The following is an 18675-nucleotide window of genomic DNA, read 5'->3' as shown; positions in this document are numbered from 1 at the left end:
GGTAAAAGAAAACAAAGAACAAATAGCTAAATTTAAAGGTAAGAGTTCAAGACTTGATGGAAGCAACAAATGTGAACAATGTCTCCATATTTCTTTGCCATAGGAACAGGGCAATGGGCTTTGTTTTCAAGAAGGAATTCATATTCTCCACTCCTGGCCCCAAGAGTGCTGTATTCACCACTCTAGAGTACTAACGAGTGACAGACACTCAAATAACTGTACTGTGACAGAACAGAGATGATAGTATTTGTGCATTAAAAAAAATTACTTGGGAGCATTATTAAACACAATTGGGATTAGCAAATGAGGCCGCTAGACTGGTGCTCAGAAGATACTATTCTATTCTTTTAACTTTGTTCCAAAGTTACATTGTATTGTATACAGCACTTGTCATTCTCCATCCAATACATATGAATACAATTTCATAAACCATGTTATTTCACTTCACTACAGAGATGAATTCCAGCACCACTTAAACTGGTCTATGTATAAGATCCCTGAGACTGTGGTAAGGGGAACCATGTATATGAGCAGTAAACTGCTGTTTCAAATATCATTCACAAACTCTTACATGATTCTGTTTTATTTTGGGGGGCATATAAAAACTGTGATTTGAGAGATGCTACTTTTGAAATTCTCTTACAACAAGCCCTAGTTACAGGACCAGTCATCTTTGTTTCCTTTCTAGAATTTATGCTTAGAAGAAGATAAAACGCATAAGTATGTGATCAATGACACCTTCAGGTCTTACTGTATAATGAGGAAGGAGCATTATTTTTTTAAAGACAGAGAAATATACCATGAAAGTTTAATAAAAGCTATTAAAATCAGTAATGTTATTAAAATGAAATCTCCACTCAATATTTCAGAGTTAGAGCATAATGCTCTGTTATGGGTGGAATTATGTCCTCTCTCCCAAAATATACTGAAGTCCTAACCTCTGGTACCTGTGAATGTGACCTTATTCGGAAATAGAGTCTTTTTAGAGGTAATCAGGTTAAGATGAGGTCATTAGGGTGGGCCTCAATCCAATATGGCTGGTGTCCTTATAAGAAGGGGAAAATGGGATATAAAGACAGACACACAGGGAGAACACCATGTGATGACAGAGGCAGAGACTGGAGTAATGCAGTTGCAAGCCAGGGATGCTAAGGATTGATGGCCACCACCAGCTGCTAGGAAGAAATAAGGAAGGATTCTACCTAGAATCTCGGAGGGAACATGACCTTGCTAACGCCTTAATTCACCTCCAAGCTGCCAGAACTACAGGAGAATAAATTTCTCTTGTTTTAAGCCACCCACTTTGCGGTACTTTGTTATAGCAGCCCTAGGAAACTATATGCTCCTACTGATGATTAGACAGAACAGAAGGCATCAGATGGTCTTGAGGATGATAATGAATAAAGATGGTGGCTTGTTTTATTAAAAATCATGTCCTTGTAGCAATGCCAAGGGGAAGCACCATACAAACTGTGATTGTAACAACAATATACTCCATTTCCCACATATGCAACTCTCTTCAAGGACACCCAAGAGTTTACACAAACTATGACAATATATAAGCAAACCTAAGTATGCCCTTTCTCCATCAATGGCATGTAGCAATATTCTTTTACAAGGAACAGAGCTACATTACATATAAATAAGAAATACGAATATATAGACAGCATGAGAATGAGACAGAGAAAGAGTATGAGAATGCTAAACTCTAAGAGGGCCAGGACTTTTGTTTTACTAATTGCTGTATCCTCTATGTCAAAAATCAGGGCCTGTATTTAACTGATGCTTAATAAATATTTCTTGAATGACTAGAGGAATAAATATTTAGGGCTAAAAGAGGCAAAACTGTATAGGTACCTGTAACAAGTAAAGATACTGAATTAATAATTTACAAAATCCCCACAAAGAAAAGTCCAGGACCATATGGCTTCATTGATGAATTCTACCAAACATTTAAAGAAGTATTAAAACCAATCATTCACTAACTCTTCCAAAAAGTAGAAAGGGAGGGAACACTTACCAACTTGAAACCTATGACAGGCCAATATTACCTATACATCAAAACAAGAGAAAGACCTTACAAGAAAACTATAGACTAATATCCCTTATTACTAAGCACAAAAATCCTCACAAAGTACTAGCAAACTGAATCCAGCAACATATGAAAAGGATTACACATCACAACAAATTTGGATTTATCCCAGGAATGCAAGGTTGGTTTAACATCTGAAAATCAATCAATGTAATACACCATGTAAACAAAATAAAGAGTGAAAAAACCTCACATGGTCAGCTCAACAGATGCGGAAAAAGCATTTCAGCAAATCCAATACTTTTCATAATAAAAATACTGAACAAACTGGGAAAAGAAGGGATCATCCTCATCCTGATAAAGGTCACCTATGAAAAACCAAGAGCTAAATCATACTTAATGGCAAAAGACTAGATTTTTCCCCACAAAGATCAGGAACAAGACAATGATTTCCATTCTTGTCACTTCTAGTCTACATTGTACTGGAGGACCTAGCCAGGGAAATCATGAAAGGAAAAGAAATAAAAACGTGCAGATTGGAAAAGAGATAAAATTATCTCTATTCACAGGTGACATAATCTTGTATATAGGAAAGGCTAAGGAATCCACAAAAAAACTATTAGAACTAATATACCAGTTCAGCAAGATTGCAGGATATAAGATCAATATAAAAAATCAATTGTAACCTAAACAGACATTTCTCCAAAGAAGATGTACAGATGGCCAGCAAACACATGAAAAGATGCTCAATATCACTAATCATTAGAGAAATGCAAATCAAAACCACAATGAGGTATCACCTCACACCGGTCAGAATGGCCATCATCAAAAAATCTACAGACAATAAATGGAGAGGGTGTGGAGAAAAGGGAACCCTCCTGAACTGTTGGTGGGAATGTGAATTGATACAGCTACTATGGAGAACAGTATGGAGGTTCCTTAAAAAACTAAAAACAGAACTACCATTGACCCAGCAATCCCACTATTGGGCATCTACCCTGAGAAAACCATAATTCAAAAAGAGACATGGGGCTTCCCTGGTGGCACAGTGGTTGAGAGTCTGCCTGCTAATGCAGGGGACACGGGTTCGAGCCCTGGTCTGGGAGGATCCCACATGTCGCAGAGCAACTAGGCCCGTGTGCCACAACTACTGAGCCTGCGTGTCTGGAGCCTGTGCTCCACAACAAGATAGGCTGCGATAGTGAGAGGCCCACGCACCACGATGAAGAGTGGCCCCTGCTTGCCACAACTAGAGATAGCCCTCGCACAGAAACGAAGACCCAGCACAGCAAAAATAAATAGAAAAAAAAAAAAGAGAGAGACATATACCACAATGTTCATTGCAGCACTATTTGCAATAGCCAGGACATGGAAACAACCTAAGTGTCCATCGACAGATGAATGGATAAAGGAGATGTGGTACATATATACAATGGAGTATTATTCAGCCATAAAAAGGAGTGAAACTGAGTTATTTGTAGTGAGGTGGATGGACCTAGAGTCTGTCATACAGAGTGAAGTAAGTCAGAAAGAGAAAAACAAATACTGTATGCTAACGCATATGTATGGAATACAAAAACCCCCCCTACTGATGAACCTAGTGGCAGGGCAGGAATAAAGATGGAGACATAGAGAACGGACTTGAGGACACAGGTGGGGAAGGGGAAGCTGGGACAAAGTGAGAGTAACACTGACACATACACACTACCGAATGTAAAATGGATGGCTAGTGGGAAGCTTCTGCATAGCACAGGGAGATCAACTCAATGCTTTGTGATGACTTAGAGGGGTGGAATAGGGAGGGCGGGAAGGAGGCTCAAGAGGGACGGGATATGGGGAGATATGTTTACATATAGCGGATTCACTTTGTTGTACAGTAAACTAACACAACATTGTAAAGCAATTATACTCCAGTAAAGATGTGAAAAAATCAATTGTATTTCTACACGCTGGCAATGAATAATTCAAAAGTTAAATTAAGAAAACAATTCCGTTTACAATATCATCGAAAAGAATAAAGTATTTAGGAAAAAAATTAGGAAATTAAGTGTAAGACTTGTACATGGAAAACTACCAAACACTGATGAAGGACATTAAAAATCTAAATAAATGAAAAGACATCTTATGTTCATGGATTAGACTTAATAGATTCAGATGGAAATATTCTCCAAATTGATCTAAAAATTTAATGTAATCCCCATCAAAATCCCAGCTGGCCTTCTTGCAGAAATTGACAGGATGATCCTAAAATTCATATGGAAACACAAAGGATCAAGAGTAGGCCTCCCTGCCCAAATCTTGAAAAAGAGAACAGTAGAAGAACCCTCATTTCCCGACTTCAAAACTTACTTCACAACTACAGTAATCAAGACTGTGGGGTACTGGCATAAGAATAGAAATACAGATGAATGGAATAGAATTGAGAGTCCAGAAATAAACTCATATTTATGGTCAACTGATTTTCAACAAGGATGCCAAGATAATTCAATGGGGAAAGAGAAGTCTTTTCAACAAATGGTGCTGGGACAACTTGGTATCCACATGCAAAAGAATGAAGTTGAACCCCTGCGTCATAGTATACCCAAAAATTAACTCAAAATGTATGAAAGATCTAAATGTTAAGAGCTAAATCTATAAAACTCCTGGAAGAAAACATAGGAATAAATTTTTTCGACCTTGGGTCAGGCAATGATTACTTAAATATAACACCTAAAGCAACAAAAGAAAAGCAACAAGAGAAAAAAATAAATTGGAATTCATAAAAATGAAAAACTTTTGTGCTTCAAAGGTTAACTTCAAGAAAGTGAAAAGATAGCCCTTAGAATGGGAGAGAATATGTGTAAGTTATATATCTGATAGGAGATTTGTATCTAGAATTTATAAATAACTCTTACAATGAAAATATAAATAACCCATTAAAAGTGGGTAAAGGATTTGCATAGACATTTCTCCAAAGAAGATATACAAATGGCCAATAAGCACATGTAAAGATGCTCAGCATTTCTCACTAGGTAAATGCAAACTAAAACCACAAGACATCACTTCACATCCACAAAGCTGGCTTCAATTAAATAGATGAGCAAGTATTAGTAAGATATGGAGAAATTCAAACCCTCATATATTGCTAGTGGGAATCTAAAAGGGTGCCACCACCTTGGAAAACAGTTTGGTAGTTACTCAAAAAATAAAACACAGAGTTACCACATGACCCAGCATTTCTAATCCTAGGGATATATCCGAGAGAAATGAAAACATATGTTCACACAAAAACTTGTACTCAAATGTTCACAGCAACACTTGAGTAGAAGTACAAGATAAAAGCCCCAAAGCGGAAATAACTCAAACGTCCATCAACTGATGATGAATGGATAAACAAAAGGTAGCATAGCCACACAACAGAATATTATTCAGCCATAAAAAGAAATGAAGTACTGATATGTGCTACAACCTGTATGAACCTTGGAAACATTATGCTAAGTGAGAGAAGCCAGTAGTAAAAAACCACATATCGTATGAATCCACTTATATGAAATGTCTAGAAATACACAAATTCGTAGAGACAGACAGTAGGTTAGTGGTTGCCATGGCTCGGGGGAAGGGAGAATGGAAACAGAGAGTGATTGTTAATGGGTTTCTGTTTCGGGTGATGAAAATGTTCCGGAATTAGATACTGGTAGTGGTTGTAAAATTCTGTTAATATACTAAAACTCATTGAATTGCACACTCAAAAAGGGTGAATTTTATGGTACATAAATTATATCTAAATAAAGCAAATCAACAATCCATTTTTAGAAACCACCATAAATTCAGTTTTCAGTCATATCTTCCCATTTTTCTGTGCTCTTAACAATACGAAGGATGTAGGGGCTTGGCATTTACTGAACTCTTCCTGTGATGGTGAGGCCTCCCTCCCAGTGCTGCCCCAGCCCTACTTTGCCTCAGCTAATGTGAGAAGTCAGAAGCACAGTTTATTTACAAGATGACAGAAATATGCTTTGTAACAAACCTTCATTTTCCATTTGCTGACCCAGACAGTGGAAAAGGTTAGAAGTAGTGAACTGCACCAGCACCTTATCTTCCTGTCCTGACTACTGTGGCAGTGTCCTGTTACCACTGTCTCCAGTTTTGCCTTCCTCACCACACTAGCCATTAGAGACTTTATTCAAACACCAAAGCTGATCATGGCACTCCTCTACTTCAAAAATTCCGTCCTTGAGAATTTGGACTTGATCCCGAGGATGGAGTTTTTTTTGCTTCAGCATGGAAAGCAAGGCTTTTATGACCTTGCCCTGGTTGTTCTGTGTCTCTCATAGCATTTCCCCGTGTGTCATAAGTTGGGGCTACCAAACTGCTTGTGGTTTCTCCAGCACTCTTGGCTACTTCATGTTGTGTTTGTGTTCATGTTGACCCTCTTTCAGGAATGATTTCCCTCTCCTCTCATCTTTAAACATTCTGCCTCTGAGGAATGTTTCTTACTCCACTTCGCGAAACTGACCTCTCCTTCCTTGGGACCACAGATACATTCTGTGAACATTTCTCTCTAAGTACTTAGAATACTTGACTTGTGTCCCTGTCTGAATTCCCCATGGGTTTGTTCATTGAGGACAGAGACCTGCCTCATTTGTACACCCATGACAAAGCAAAGAGTCTGGCTGAGGGGGAAATGGAAGGAAGAAAGGAATTAACAGAAAAACTAGAAAAAGGAACCTATTCTCACTCCTTCCAATGTGGACCTTAGGAGAACCTTTATGGGATGGTCATTTTCTTTCCATTTTTCTAAATCAGAACAAACGAAAACAATCATGGACACAGAAGGAATGGAGGATTCCAAAAGTGCTTTTCTTTTCTTTTAAATGACCTCAGAACTGACAGGTGAGACAAGGTCTATCATCATCAGCAGCTCTTTAGCGCTTATCAGAGGAGGTAGAAGAGGGCTGATCATGCCACTTTCCACCACCTTCAGAATAAAGTCCAAACTCCTCAGGAAGTTGGTCAAGGCTGTCAGCTTTATCTACCACTATTTCTCATCAACCCTCCCACAAGAATCACTCAATTCCTGTTCTTTTAATATGCTCCATGTTTTTATTTTTACATCTCTACCTTAGTAAAGGTGTTCTGTCCTAAGCCCAGCTCAAATAACCCTTTTCTACTGAAGCCCTCCCTCTCTAATCCCCACCTCCAAACTGGGAGCCATCCCTTCTTCCTCTGTGTTCTCTTACCACTTTTCACTCTATGATAGCATTTTTAGCCTTTTATAATGTGTGTATGGTTTTTTTTGTTTGTTTTTTTGTTTTTTTTTTACATTTCCTCAGAAATTCTGGCACGGTGTGAGAAACGCAGCAAGTGTGCAGGAAACAGCTGCCAGACTGAAGGACAGAGTGTCAGCAGAGTTGGTCATCATTCCAAAATGAAAATGGACAGCCAAGGCAGCAAGGAGGTAAAGACAATTAACAGTGGTTTCTCTCCCTAAACAGTGGGATATGATCTCCTGGGAGCTAAGATTTCCACGTGGGAATAAGAAATGTTTGCGTTCCAAATGAAACCATGAACATTCTACAGCCCATGCAAGTAGGTCAAGCCATTCGCCCAAGTCTAAATGCGTCCTGTGTTTTTTAACTTTTTTCTTCTGAGAAGGACAAGTTCTCCTAACTGAATTCCAATCATCTGGGTCAACATTTTAAAAGCTTGGTACCTTAGCTGTTTTTATTTTAAACTTTTAATCCTGTACATTCTTCTCAAGCCTCCGGGACCAGACACTAAGCTCAGCTTTCAGCAGGCCTGATATAACATCACATACTCTACATTTTTGTGGCATGCCAGCTCTCTAAACAGAAAGAAAAATAGATTGTGTTCTAAATCTTGCCTTATAGACTAAAAAGTTCTTTTGGACAAATATATTTGACTAAACCACACTCAATCTTTCCTTTCCTCTCTTTCTGAGTTTCTAAACTCTATCTTTATACTTTCTCTTCACTTAAAAATGTCTTCAGACTGACAAATAAGGTCTTATATCACATTCTGAAAAGCAAATGATGAAAGATGGATTAAAAGGGAATAATTTAATGACACTACTTCAAAGAAGCAAAAAGGTGTTTAAAACTCCTCAGGAAGGAAGATGATTGATATAGGCTCTAAAAACTTACACAATTGGTATAATAAATAGAAAGGAAATAAGAAAAATATTATCTCTAAAGATCAACATTTTAAAGATGATTACACAGTAAAAAAATCAAAATAATAATTACATCACTATAGACATCTACTGGAAGGTACTATCATTTGAAGACACACTCAGGACAAATCACAGCAAATGTTTGCTTAAGATCTGACGATCACTACAATCTTAGGGTGCTAGGGATTAAAGGCACTTAAGGATGACCCATTTAGACAGGAGCAGTATGTTAATGAGTACAATTAGCCCTTTATTCTAGTAAGACAGGAATGTCATGGTCTCCTGGTCAGTCTCCCTGCCTCCAGTCATTCTGTAGGTAGCTTCCAGAATGATCTTAAAAAAATCCTGATCATGTCCCTCTATCCAAAATTCTTCAGTGGCGCTCCATTTCCTACAGGTAAAAGATACACTCATTGTGATACATACATACCATTTATGATCTGGCCTTGCTTTTCCACTCTGCTCCATTTTGCCAATTCTGCCTCTTTCACTCTGCACTTAAGCTACCTTTAATTAATTATTGGGAGTTAACTGAACATTCATTTTTCTATCAAGCTTCAGGCCTTTGTACATACTCTTCCCTCTACCTGGAATGTTCTCCCTTGCTTGTCAACCTGGCAAACAACTACTCTTCTTTCAAACTTGAAAACTTAGTGACCCTCTTCAAGACTCCTCCAGGCAGGGGCTTTTATTGAACCTTTAAATACCTGCATCACAGCAACTATCACATGAGCTCCTAAGAGTCCAGCCCCCATGGCTGTCTTTCCCAAAGAGCAGAAGTCCTTGAAGATAGCACCAGTATTCCCAGTGCCTAGCCTGGTTCCCAGGAGGTAGCTGGCACTCAACAAATGAAAGTGTTAAAGCCAAAATAAATGGAATATATTTTTCTATTTAAATTGTAATTTCAATATTCATCCTTAATCTTTCCCCAGGGCTCATGACAAGTAACACAGATGAGAATGGGAAGGGAGAGGACAACAGAAGATATGATCATCACCAAACTGGGAAAGATGCACTGGAGTTTATAAATATAGATGCCACACAGCACACTGTGCACCAGCCTTGTCAAATAAGTAGGCCTCTCCTTGGCTGCCCCCAGCACTCACTGTATCATCCCCTGGCAATGGGCATCAGCAACTTAGGAGGAAGGGTCCTAATCTATCTGGGCATTATTACTGTGCTAGGTCCCACCACAGTTAAATGTAAGCACCAACTGGCAAACCACAGGGGACATCAAGATCATGCCAAATGATAAAACAAAGCTTTAAGACCACTTCAGGTTCAGGCTTAGCCTCAAATAAAGAGATACACGGACCACTTTAAAGAATGTCAGTGGTGTAGCAGCTGACAGACTCAATTTTTAAAGATCTCATTAATGAGAATCTCTTCAAGAACAGAGATTATTTATTTGGGGGTAAGTTATCTATGTAATTTGAATATTGCACTCTGCCAACAAATTCCAGTGCATGGGAAACTATTTTTAAATGTGAATGCAGCTAACTTAAAAGATAGGAACACAGTCTATAGTTTCTTTTTAAATAGAGATAATTACATTTTTAGGAAGTACAACAAATGCACAAACAAATGTTCAGAGCTGTCACTCTCACTTTTTTGTTAAACATCCAGATAATCTAAAAATGTGCAATTCTTTCATCTTTGGTTCAAATAGTTAACTTTGCATTGTGTGGCATAATGTCTGGCCCATAGAATTGTTATTCCTCAATAATTATTTGTTGAGTAAATGAATGAATGGTAATATACTCTTCAGAATGATTTTTTTTAAAGCTGCCATTTATGATGACATTACTCCATAATTACTACCATCAAGGCTGGCAATGTAATGACATTCCTTTAAGTTTATCTATTCTTTAAAATTTAACACCGATGGTCAATACATTGTCAAAGGAAGTTCTGGAGATAGAAGACTTTCAGGTGTTTTCTTTCAGTGTTTGAACAGTGCAGACTTAAGGAGATGCTCTAGGTAAGTAAGATGAGAAATGTGGACAGTTTCACATGGAAAGGAAACTGAGGTATGGCTTACATAATTCCTTAATTAGGAAACACCTGATTAAGTCTCACTTTAGAAAAAAAAAGCCAGCTGATAAATGGAACACACAAACTAGGACTTGAAATTTTCCTGTATGAACTTTCCTCAGGAGAGCTCCGTTTCCCTAACCCGAAACTTACATAGTCAAATGCTAAGTCATTTTTGGCATATTCATCCAAACATGTTTTCAGCACCTTCTGTGTGTTTTAGATAACGTGCTAGGTTGTAGGCACAAAGAAAGAGGAACAAGCCAAAATTCTGTCCAGTAAAGGGAGACTAGATAGATCTTTCTAAAAAGTAACGTCTGGAGTACTCGGTTAAAAAGTGAGTGAAGAAGAGCTAAAGTCACCAACTAATTTCCAACAGAGTAGAAGTCATTACAAGATCTTGATTTCAGCAGGCTGATAAAGTTGTCAGGTGTGCCACATAAAAATCTAGCGATATTTCTTCTAGACATTTTGAGACAGACATAAGAAACGTGGGGAAATCTTGAAGGTCTGATTAAAAAAACTTTCTATCACTTCTTTAGGAAATCATTTTGGTGGCAGATACCCTGCTAAATTCAGTTTCGGGTGTATTAAAGTGTTATAGATCAGAGTTTGTTCAGTGATCACATATCACCATCACCCAGAGGAAAACCATCACTCTATAAGGGGTAACCTTCCTAAGCAGTTGTCAAGCACATAAAAACCAATAACGATTTTTGTGCCCACAGAAGACAATACAAATCCCCCAAATAACCAATTCTTTAAAGCAGTGTTGTCCAACAGAACTTTCTGTGATGACAGAAATGTTCTGTATCTGCATGTTGAATACAGTAGCTATTAGCCACATGTGGCTACTGAGCACTTGAAATATTGCTAGTGAGACTGAAGAACTGAATTTTTATTTACATTTTAATGAATTTAAATTTAAATAGCCAGATGTGGCTAGTGGCTACCATACTGTATACTGTAGCTCTAAAATCTATAATTAATTGTTATAAACAAAATAAAGTTTGCTTTATTTATGTTAAGGACAAGAAAAAAGGCAGCTGAATTAACCCTGGAGAGGGATCTCTAAGGTGAAAAAAAAATGGATGGTTCGCATAAGTCGGTAGCTTTTTGTGGGAATGGTTGAATCACAACAGCTCTTGTTATACCATAGCAGAGAAAGGAAGCTGTCTCAAAGGTAGAGGTCTAACGGGAGATTCTGACGTATGGTAATCAAGGCCCATTCCAATCCAGTTTTTTTTTTTTTTTTTGACTAATTAGTTTTCAGAACTATCTAAGAAATGTGGGAACTACAAAGCAAATGCAAACCATGTCCCTTTGTTTTGCTATAACTAGCAGACTTTGGGGGACTGGGTCTGTCGCAGTACTTCGCTGTTATTTGTTATCTCTCCTCTGGTCCCTGTTGGCCACCTTGGTGTCCTGTCTCCTCTATCGTGTTTCACTCTCTCAGTCATCAGTTGTATAGGCAGCCCACAACTTTTTGGATTTTGTTGCTCTGCTTATTCAACATTTCTAATAAACATTTAAAATTATTTCTGCTTTATGCTACATTTTGTGGCTAGCACATCAAACATTGAAAAAAGAAAGCAACAGTATATTTTGGTGTAGAAATAAAGGAACTTCAATGATTAAGCACCTCTATGTATCAAGTACTTCTTTTGCCATCAGCCCTACAAAGCAGATGCTACTATTCCCTCATGTCAGATGAGGAAACTGAAGCTCAGAGATGGTAAATAACTGACCCACAATCATGCAGGTGGGCAGTGATACAGCTGTCATATAAACCTAAACCTGTCTGATCTCCCAAACCTACGTTTTTTTCCTACTATATAACACTGCTTCCTAAGCCCACTTCACGATGCAATTTTCAGAAATAAATTCCACAGCAAAAATTATGGTAATCCTTAACTTCCCTCCTTCAGTTTCTTCCATCAGTCCATCCATCCTCTGACTCATTTTTTTTTTAAAAAAGAAGAAGAAATTAGGAAAGAAAATGAAAAAGAAATATGTAACATATGTTTGTGGAATGGTTCTAGAATATTTAAAAGGATCTGAAGCTATTATATTAGGTTTTGTTTCCTTTTGGTCTTAAAACACAATTTTTTTTTCAAAGCTACCAGGGCATTAAATTATAAGAAATTACTCCAAGGGATAGTTTAAAACTTCATGCAAAAGATTTATTGAAAATATTAAAAAAGGTAAGTTCCAAATGCCACCTGGAATACTTGTTCCGTTAGGAAAAATAACAACAACAAAACAAAAAATTAAAACAAACAAAAGAAACACCTATCAGTTTGTAGAACTGATGGAGCCAACCCTATCTATTACTCAGTTATTATTTTACTCACATAGTAAGACCGTTCCAAAGAAGCAACTAACCACGTATCATATCCTATGGAGTCAAGTTATCACCACTTAAGCACTCAAGGAAAGTTAGGCAACATTTTATGAGTATCACATACTTTTAAAAGTAAAGCAATAGGTAGAAAGAAAGCTATTTTTCTGATGGGGCATCTGTAACTTGGTATTTTTGTACTCTAAGAAATCATAATCTTTTTAAAAAAAGTCTTAAATTTTGTGTCTCAAAGTAGATGACTTTAAAAAAAAAAAGGGGAGACAGCTGCAGCCCTTCAGTATCTTCTAAGAATTTAGTGGTTGCCATCATTATAGTCTAGTAATATAGACCAACTGGGTTCCAATCTTGGTTCAGTTCTTACAGGTTCTGTGACTCTGGGCACGGCACTCTGATGTACTTTCCTCATCTGAAAAATGGGGATAATAATTCCTAAGGTTGTTGTGAGGATTAAATGAGTTAATATATGTAAGGCACTAGGCGTATTCATGAAAGCAATGCTCTATTTTTTTCTAACAATCTACATAACTGAGACGATAATAAGATAAAATAGTTAACTTTAACTGATGTGGGCAAATGGATATTTTTAAAGAAAAGATGCCATAAGATAACATACAATCAGTAAAAATTTGTATATATTTTACTGAGGATGTCATGAAAGAAATTTCAGTGCAGTAAGAATGTCTGAAATATAATTCCTGATATGTTTGCTATCTGAGGACATATACTAAATAAAAAAATAAAATTTTCATCTCATAATATGTCTCATAAAATGTAAAAGAATGGAAAAAGTTCAATAAACCACTTGACTATAAAATCTATTCCAACTGGAAAATGGTATCCAAGATGGTTGCTTGGGTAAACTGCAAGAGTTTACTTTCCCCTACCCACAAACCACAGAAGGCTTCAGGAACTTAGAATGGAAGTCTTCTCCTTATGGAATGTATTTTCAACTGTATGTGGGTTGTTATGATTGAGTTTCCCAAAAGGACATAGTAGAGCATTTCTCCAATAGTTTTACCTAACCTTTTGGTCCTCTTAAGGATGCCCTTATTTCCAAGTACACTAGCTGATCTTAGAATGATTTAAAAAGACAAAGAAAGGAGGTGAGACACTAGGTAGAAGAATGCTTTGATATTATATGCCACTGGTTTCCAGACAGATGTGAGAATTGGTCAGTGGTCCATAAGAATCTTACTCGTGCTACGCATGTGGCAGTGCAGCTCATGTTACTCATCTCTCTCTTGACTTCATGGGAGAAGAGCACTAAGAAATCCTTGTCCAGCCCCAAGCTTTGCTTTTCAGAAGGAAACTCGGTGACACTCGAGGGAGAGAGAGATCAGAAGTCACTGGGCAGTCAAGGAAGAAGAGTGAAGATGATTTCAAAATTGAATAATCTTTGCATTGATAAGTACATTAGAGATAATTTAGTTCAACCTTCTGTGTAGTGCAGGATTCGCCTTCACAGCATCTCTGAGAGATGATCCCTCAGGCTCTGCCTAAACACCTCCAATAAGTGGGATCTTCCCTCCTCAAATCTGCTAGCTCCAAGCCAGAAATCTGGGATATATTATAGATTCTTTTTTTTGTTGTTTTTTTTTAAGATCTTTATTGGAGTATAATTGCTTTACAATGGTGTGTTAGTTTCTGCTTTATAACAAAGTGAATCAGTTATACATATACATATGTTCCCATATCTCTTCCCTCTTGCGTCTCCCTCCCCCCCACCCTCCCTATTATTATAGATTCTTTACATCATTCATATCCAATTAACCACTGAGGTATTTTACCTCACAAATCTCTCTTAAATCTGTTCACTGTTCCCCTTCCCCACTATCTTAGTTGAGGCCTTTCTTTCTCATCCCTTTATGTGGTTCTGCAATAGTATCCAACTACCAGATTTCCTGTTACCAAATAATTTGCCTCTAATTCATCCTCACATGGCAGCCTGCAGTGGACATTCTAAAACACAAATCTTTTTTTAGATTTTCTTTTTTTTGATGTGGACCATATCGAATTTATTACGATATTGCTTCTGTTTTATGTTTTGGATTTTTGGTCACGAGGCATGTGGGATCTTAGCTCCCTGACCGGGATCGAACCCACACCCCCTGCCTTGGAAGGTGAAGTCTTTTTTTTTTTTTAATAAATTTATTTATTTGTTTATGGCTGCACTGGGTCTTGGTTGCTGCTCGTGGGCTTTCTCTACTTGCAGTGAGCGGGGGCTACTCTTAGTTGTGGTGCGTGGGCTTCTCATTGAGGTGGCTTCTCTTGTTGAGGAGCACGGGCTCTAGGCATGCAGGCTTCGGTAGTTGTGGCTCGTGGACTCTAGAGCTCAGGCTCAGTAGCTGTGGCGCACCAGCTTAGTTGTTCTGCGGCAGGTGGGATCTTCCCGGACCAGGGCTTGAACCCATGTCCCCTGCATTGGCAGGTGGATTTTTAACCACTGTGCCATCAGGGAGGTCCTGGAAGGTGAAGTCTTAACCACTGGACTTCCAGGGAAGTCCCTAAAACACAAATCTAATCATATCATTCCTCTGCTTAAAACCCTTTACCCTTTAGTGGTTTACTACCACAAACAGCAAAAAAAATCTAAGGTTTCAGCATGAAATGCATGATCTTGTCTAACTCTCCAGGGCACACCTCAGTAACACTAAATGGTTGTGTTATCCACACGTATCAAGCCATTTCGCATCTCCATACTTTTTGCTCATGTGTTGCCTCTTCTTTGCTCATGTTGTTACACTTCTTTCCCTCTGTCAACCAGCTAAACAAGTTCAGAAATTATCTCCAGGAAGGCATCTTTCTTTCTTTTTAAAAAAATTTTAATTTTATTTAATTAATTAATTTTTTTTGTGTGTGGCTGCATCGTGCAGCATGTGGGATCTTAGTTCCCTGACCAGGGATCGAACCCACGCCCTCTGCAGTGGCAGCGTGGAGTCTTAACCACTGGACTGCCAGGGAAGTCCCCTGGAAGGCATCTTTTGACACCCTTCCCTGTGTAATATAAAAATATTCTGTGTGGGGAATTCCCTGGCAGTCCATTGTGAGACTCTGCGCTTTCACTGCTGCGGGCCCAGGTTCAATCCCTGGTCGGGGAACTAGGATCCCGCTAGCTGCATGGCACGGCCAAAAAAATTCCGTGTGTATTCTCTATCACTGCACTCATCATATTATACTGAAATCATTAACTAGTTCATCTCTTTCCCTCCAGGTGAGTCTCTCAAGGCAGGGACTATGTCAGAATCCTAGCACATGGCACAGGACTCATGGTAACAGGTGTTTAATATATGCCTAGTACAAATTAAATACAGGACTTTTTCTGATGTGAGTTAAAATTTATAACTCCAATTTCCAACTTTTGCCCCATGGAACAATAAAAACCATCTTTCCAGGGAAATAAGCATTAGGCTGGTACATAAAAAGACAAACTTTAAGTACTCTTTACGTGACATTTGCACTTACCTAAGTTGCTGTATGTCGCACTACAGGGATTCGGGTCCATAGGACCTGAAATGTCTCCCTTTTCCTCTTCCCTTTCCAGTTCAGGCAGCGGCAATGCCGGTGTGACTGAAGTACAGCCCCCACCATCTTGCTTCACAACAACAGTGCTTGGATCCCGAGGAGAAAAATCCTCTGTCACTTCATGGGTCACATGACTGAAACAAATCAGACCACCATCACACTGGCATTCAAAGGATTTTGCTAAAATTTAGATTTATGGAAGGCACATATTGCCATAAATGTAAATAGCTGGCCCTATAGTCACAGCAATGGGTCATAAACCCCAACATACTTGTCTGAATATAAGGCAGTCTTTCATGCAGGCGGATACTTCTATCATATATATATTGGGATACTTGATACATACTTGATTCATACATATTGAGAATTCAGTTTGGTACAGGAGCTATAGTAGGCTCAGAGGGAAGTTTGAGAATAACAGGTAAGGAGTGGAACTTTTTTTTTAGGTAGTAGGGGTAGAGGGAACTGAATGCTTAACTAGTTAAAGACTAATACACTAAAGTATTTAAGAAAGTATTTAGCATATTTACTATATTTACCATACTATAGTACAGTCATCCCTTGGTATCTGAAGGGTGCCGGTTCTAGGACCACCCACAGGATACCAAAATCCACAGATGCTCGAGTCCCTTATATAAAATGGCTGTAGCATTTGCATATAACCTACACACATCCTCCCATATACTTTAAATCATCTCTAGATTACTTATAATACCCAATACAATGTAAATGCTATGGAAATAGCTGTAAATACAATGTTAATGCTATGTATGCAGTTGCCGGTGCACTGCGAATTCAATTTTTGCTTTTTGGAACTTCCTGGAATTTTTTTTTTCCCATAATATTTTTAATCCATGGTTGGTTGAATCTGCAGATGTGGAACTCGCAAATAAAAAGGGTGAACTTGGGCTTCCCTGGTGGTGCAGTGGTTGAGACTCCGCCTGCCGATGCAGGGGACACGGGTTCGTGCCCCGGTCTGGGAAGATCCCACATGCCGCGGAGCGGCTGGGCCCGTGAGCCATGGCCGCTGAGCCTGCGCGTCCGGAGCCTGTGCTCCGCAACGGGAGAGGCCACAGCAGTGAGAGGCCCGCATACCGCAAAAAAAAAAAAAAAAAAAAAAAAGGGTGAACTGTGCTATAATACTATAATAAATATGAAATACTTTACAGTATTTACTTTATTTAGTATATAGTATTTACTACACACTAAAGTATTTACAAAACTATTTAGTAAAGGATCAGGAGTAAAGTTGAGATTTGAAAAAGGAAGTAAAGCAATTATTTTAGGTAAACTGAGGCCTGGAAGTCTTGTTGCTAGGAGCACAGTGAAGCATCAACCTTTGCCTGTATGCATGCAGCAGGCAAGGCAAATGGAAAAGAAAGTTCTGACCTCTAGTTAATCTCATCTATTAAAATGAATCTGAAGCATCCCACTGGCCACATACCAGAGGATGGTCTTCCATAGTGCTTTGTGTTTCCCGATCTTGTTTCACTGCTGCCTGCTCATTTGCTTATAGCTATCTCTTCCAGTCTTCCCCACATCCCACTCTGCCTGAACTTCCAATGCTGTTGCTATAGAGTACAAGGGGGTGGAATGATTATTAAATGTTGGTGGAGAAAACCGGCCTAGTTAGAAAATCTCATTGGGCTGGTTCAATGAAACAAATTCAAAATCAGGCACCTTTAATGGTTTCTGGGTCTACTAAAAGTATTCCTAGACTGTCACACACTCACCAGCTAGCTCTTCTTCCTGTTTTTTGTTTTGTTTTGTTTTGTTTTAATGGGCAAAGAGAAAGAATGAAAGGAAACATCTTATATACTGTGACATGTTATTTCTGGATTTTCAAATGACAGTGAGTCATGGTGACATTTACAAGTTTCTTTAAAAGAGGTACTTTGTTTGATCATGTGTCATCAGAACATACATCACCTGTGGATTTGAGGGAGTAGATCTGAAGGAGGAGTACTTTCTTATCAATTTTTCATTATGGAAATTATGCATGTGCCGGAACAGAAAAATAAGCCTTGAAGTCTGCTGGATATACAACTTCAAAAATATTCTTTCAAAGCTGGCAGAGCCAGAGGTCTCTCTATACTGAGAGTAAGCAATGAGTGAGAGGTTCCATTATGGAATCTGGCTCTTGGGGATAGGGTGAGGTGGGAAGGGATCAGTTCACTAGCAGTCAACAGGGTGGTTTATGTAAAGGAGGCCTCACATGGTAAAGCATGCTGCCTCTTCTTAATGGGCTGCCTTAGGTTATCAACCCAAAACAAAGCTAGTTTTTCATAATATGGAACATCATAAATTCAAGGTAACAAGGGGCTCTACTTCTACACGTTAGAAAAGAAAAGCAAAGTGACACTTCTGAGACACTCTCAGATTCCACTTAGTGTCACTGAGAAGTTATCAACATGCTTCAGGAGAGGGAAAATGATCTTTGCTGGGCAAAAGTTAATATAAGCCATTTAAAATTTCAAAGCAATAAATATAAAATGATTAAAAAACATCATCCCCCTTTGACAGGAAAAACATTAAACCTCCAGACGCTCTCTT

General features: G+C 38.4%; 1 protein-coding gene across 8 annotated transcripts in view; it reads right to left on the bottom strand.

The window, feature by feature from the left end:
* PEAK1 (pseudopodium enriched atypical kinase 1) overlaps nt 1–18675 on the bottom strand; it is a gene marked incomplete at its 3' end in the record, with an annotated part of 295822 nt that overhangs the window by 18008 nt on the left and 259139 nt on the right. For all 8 annotated transcript variants that reach the window (XM_081230131.1, XM_081230134.1, XM_081230132.1 and 5 more), the window contains one exon: nt 16063–16256. In XM_081230131.1, the coding sequence (XP_081086257.1) occupies nt 16063–16256 (194 nt within the window). The remainder of the gene's footprint in view (nt 1–16062; nt 16257–18675) is intronic.

This window comes from Mesoplodon bidens (assembly GCF_964165515.1).
Source record: "Mesoplodon bidens genome assembly, chromosome: 3".
Lineage (NCBI taxonomy): Eukaryota > Metazoa > Chordata > Mammalia > Artiodactyla > Ziphiidae > Mesoplodon > Mesoplodon bidens.
The sequence above is the reverse complement of the archived record's forward strand: the minus strand, read 5'-3'. Positions and strand labels throughout refer to the sequence as shown.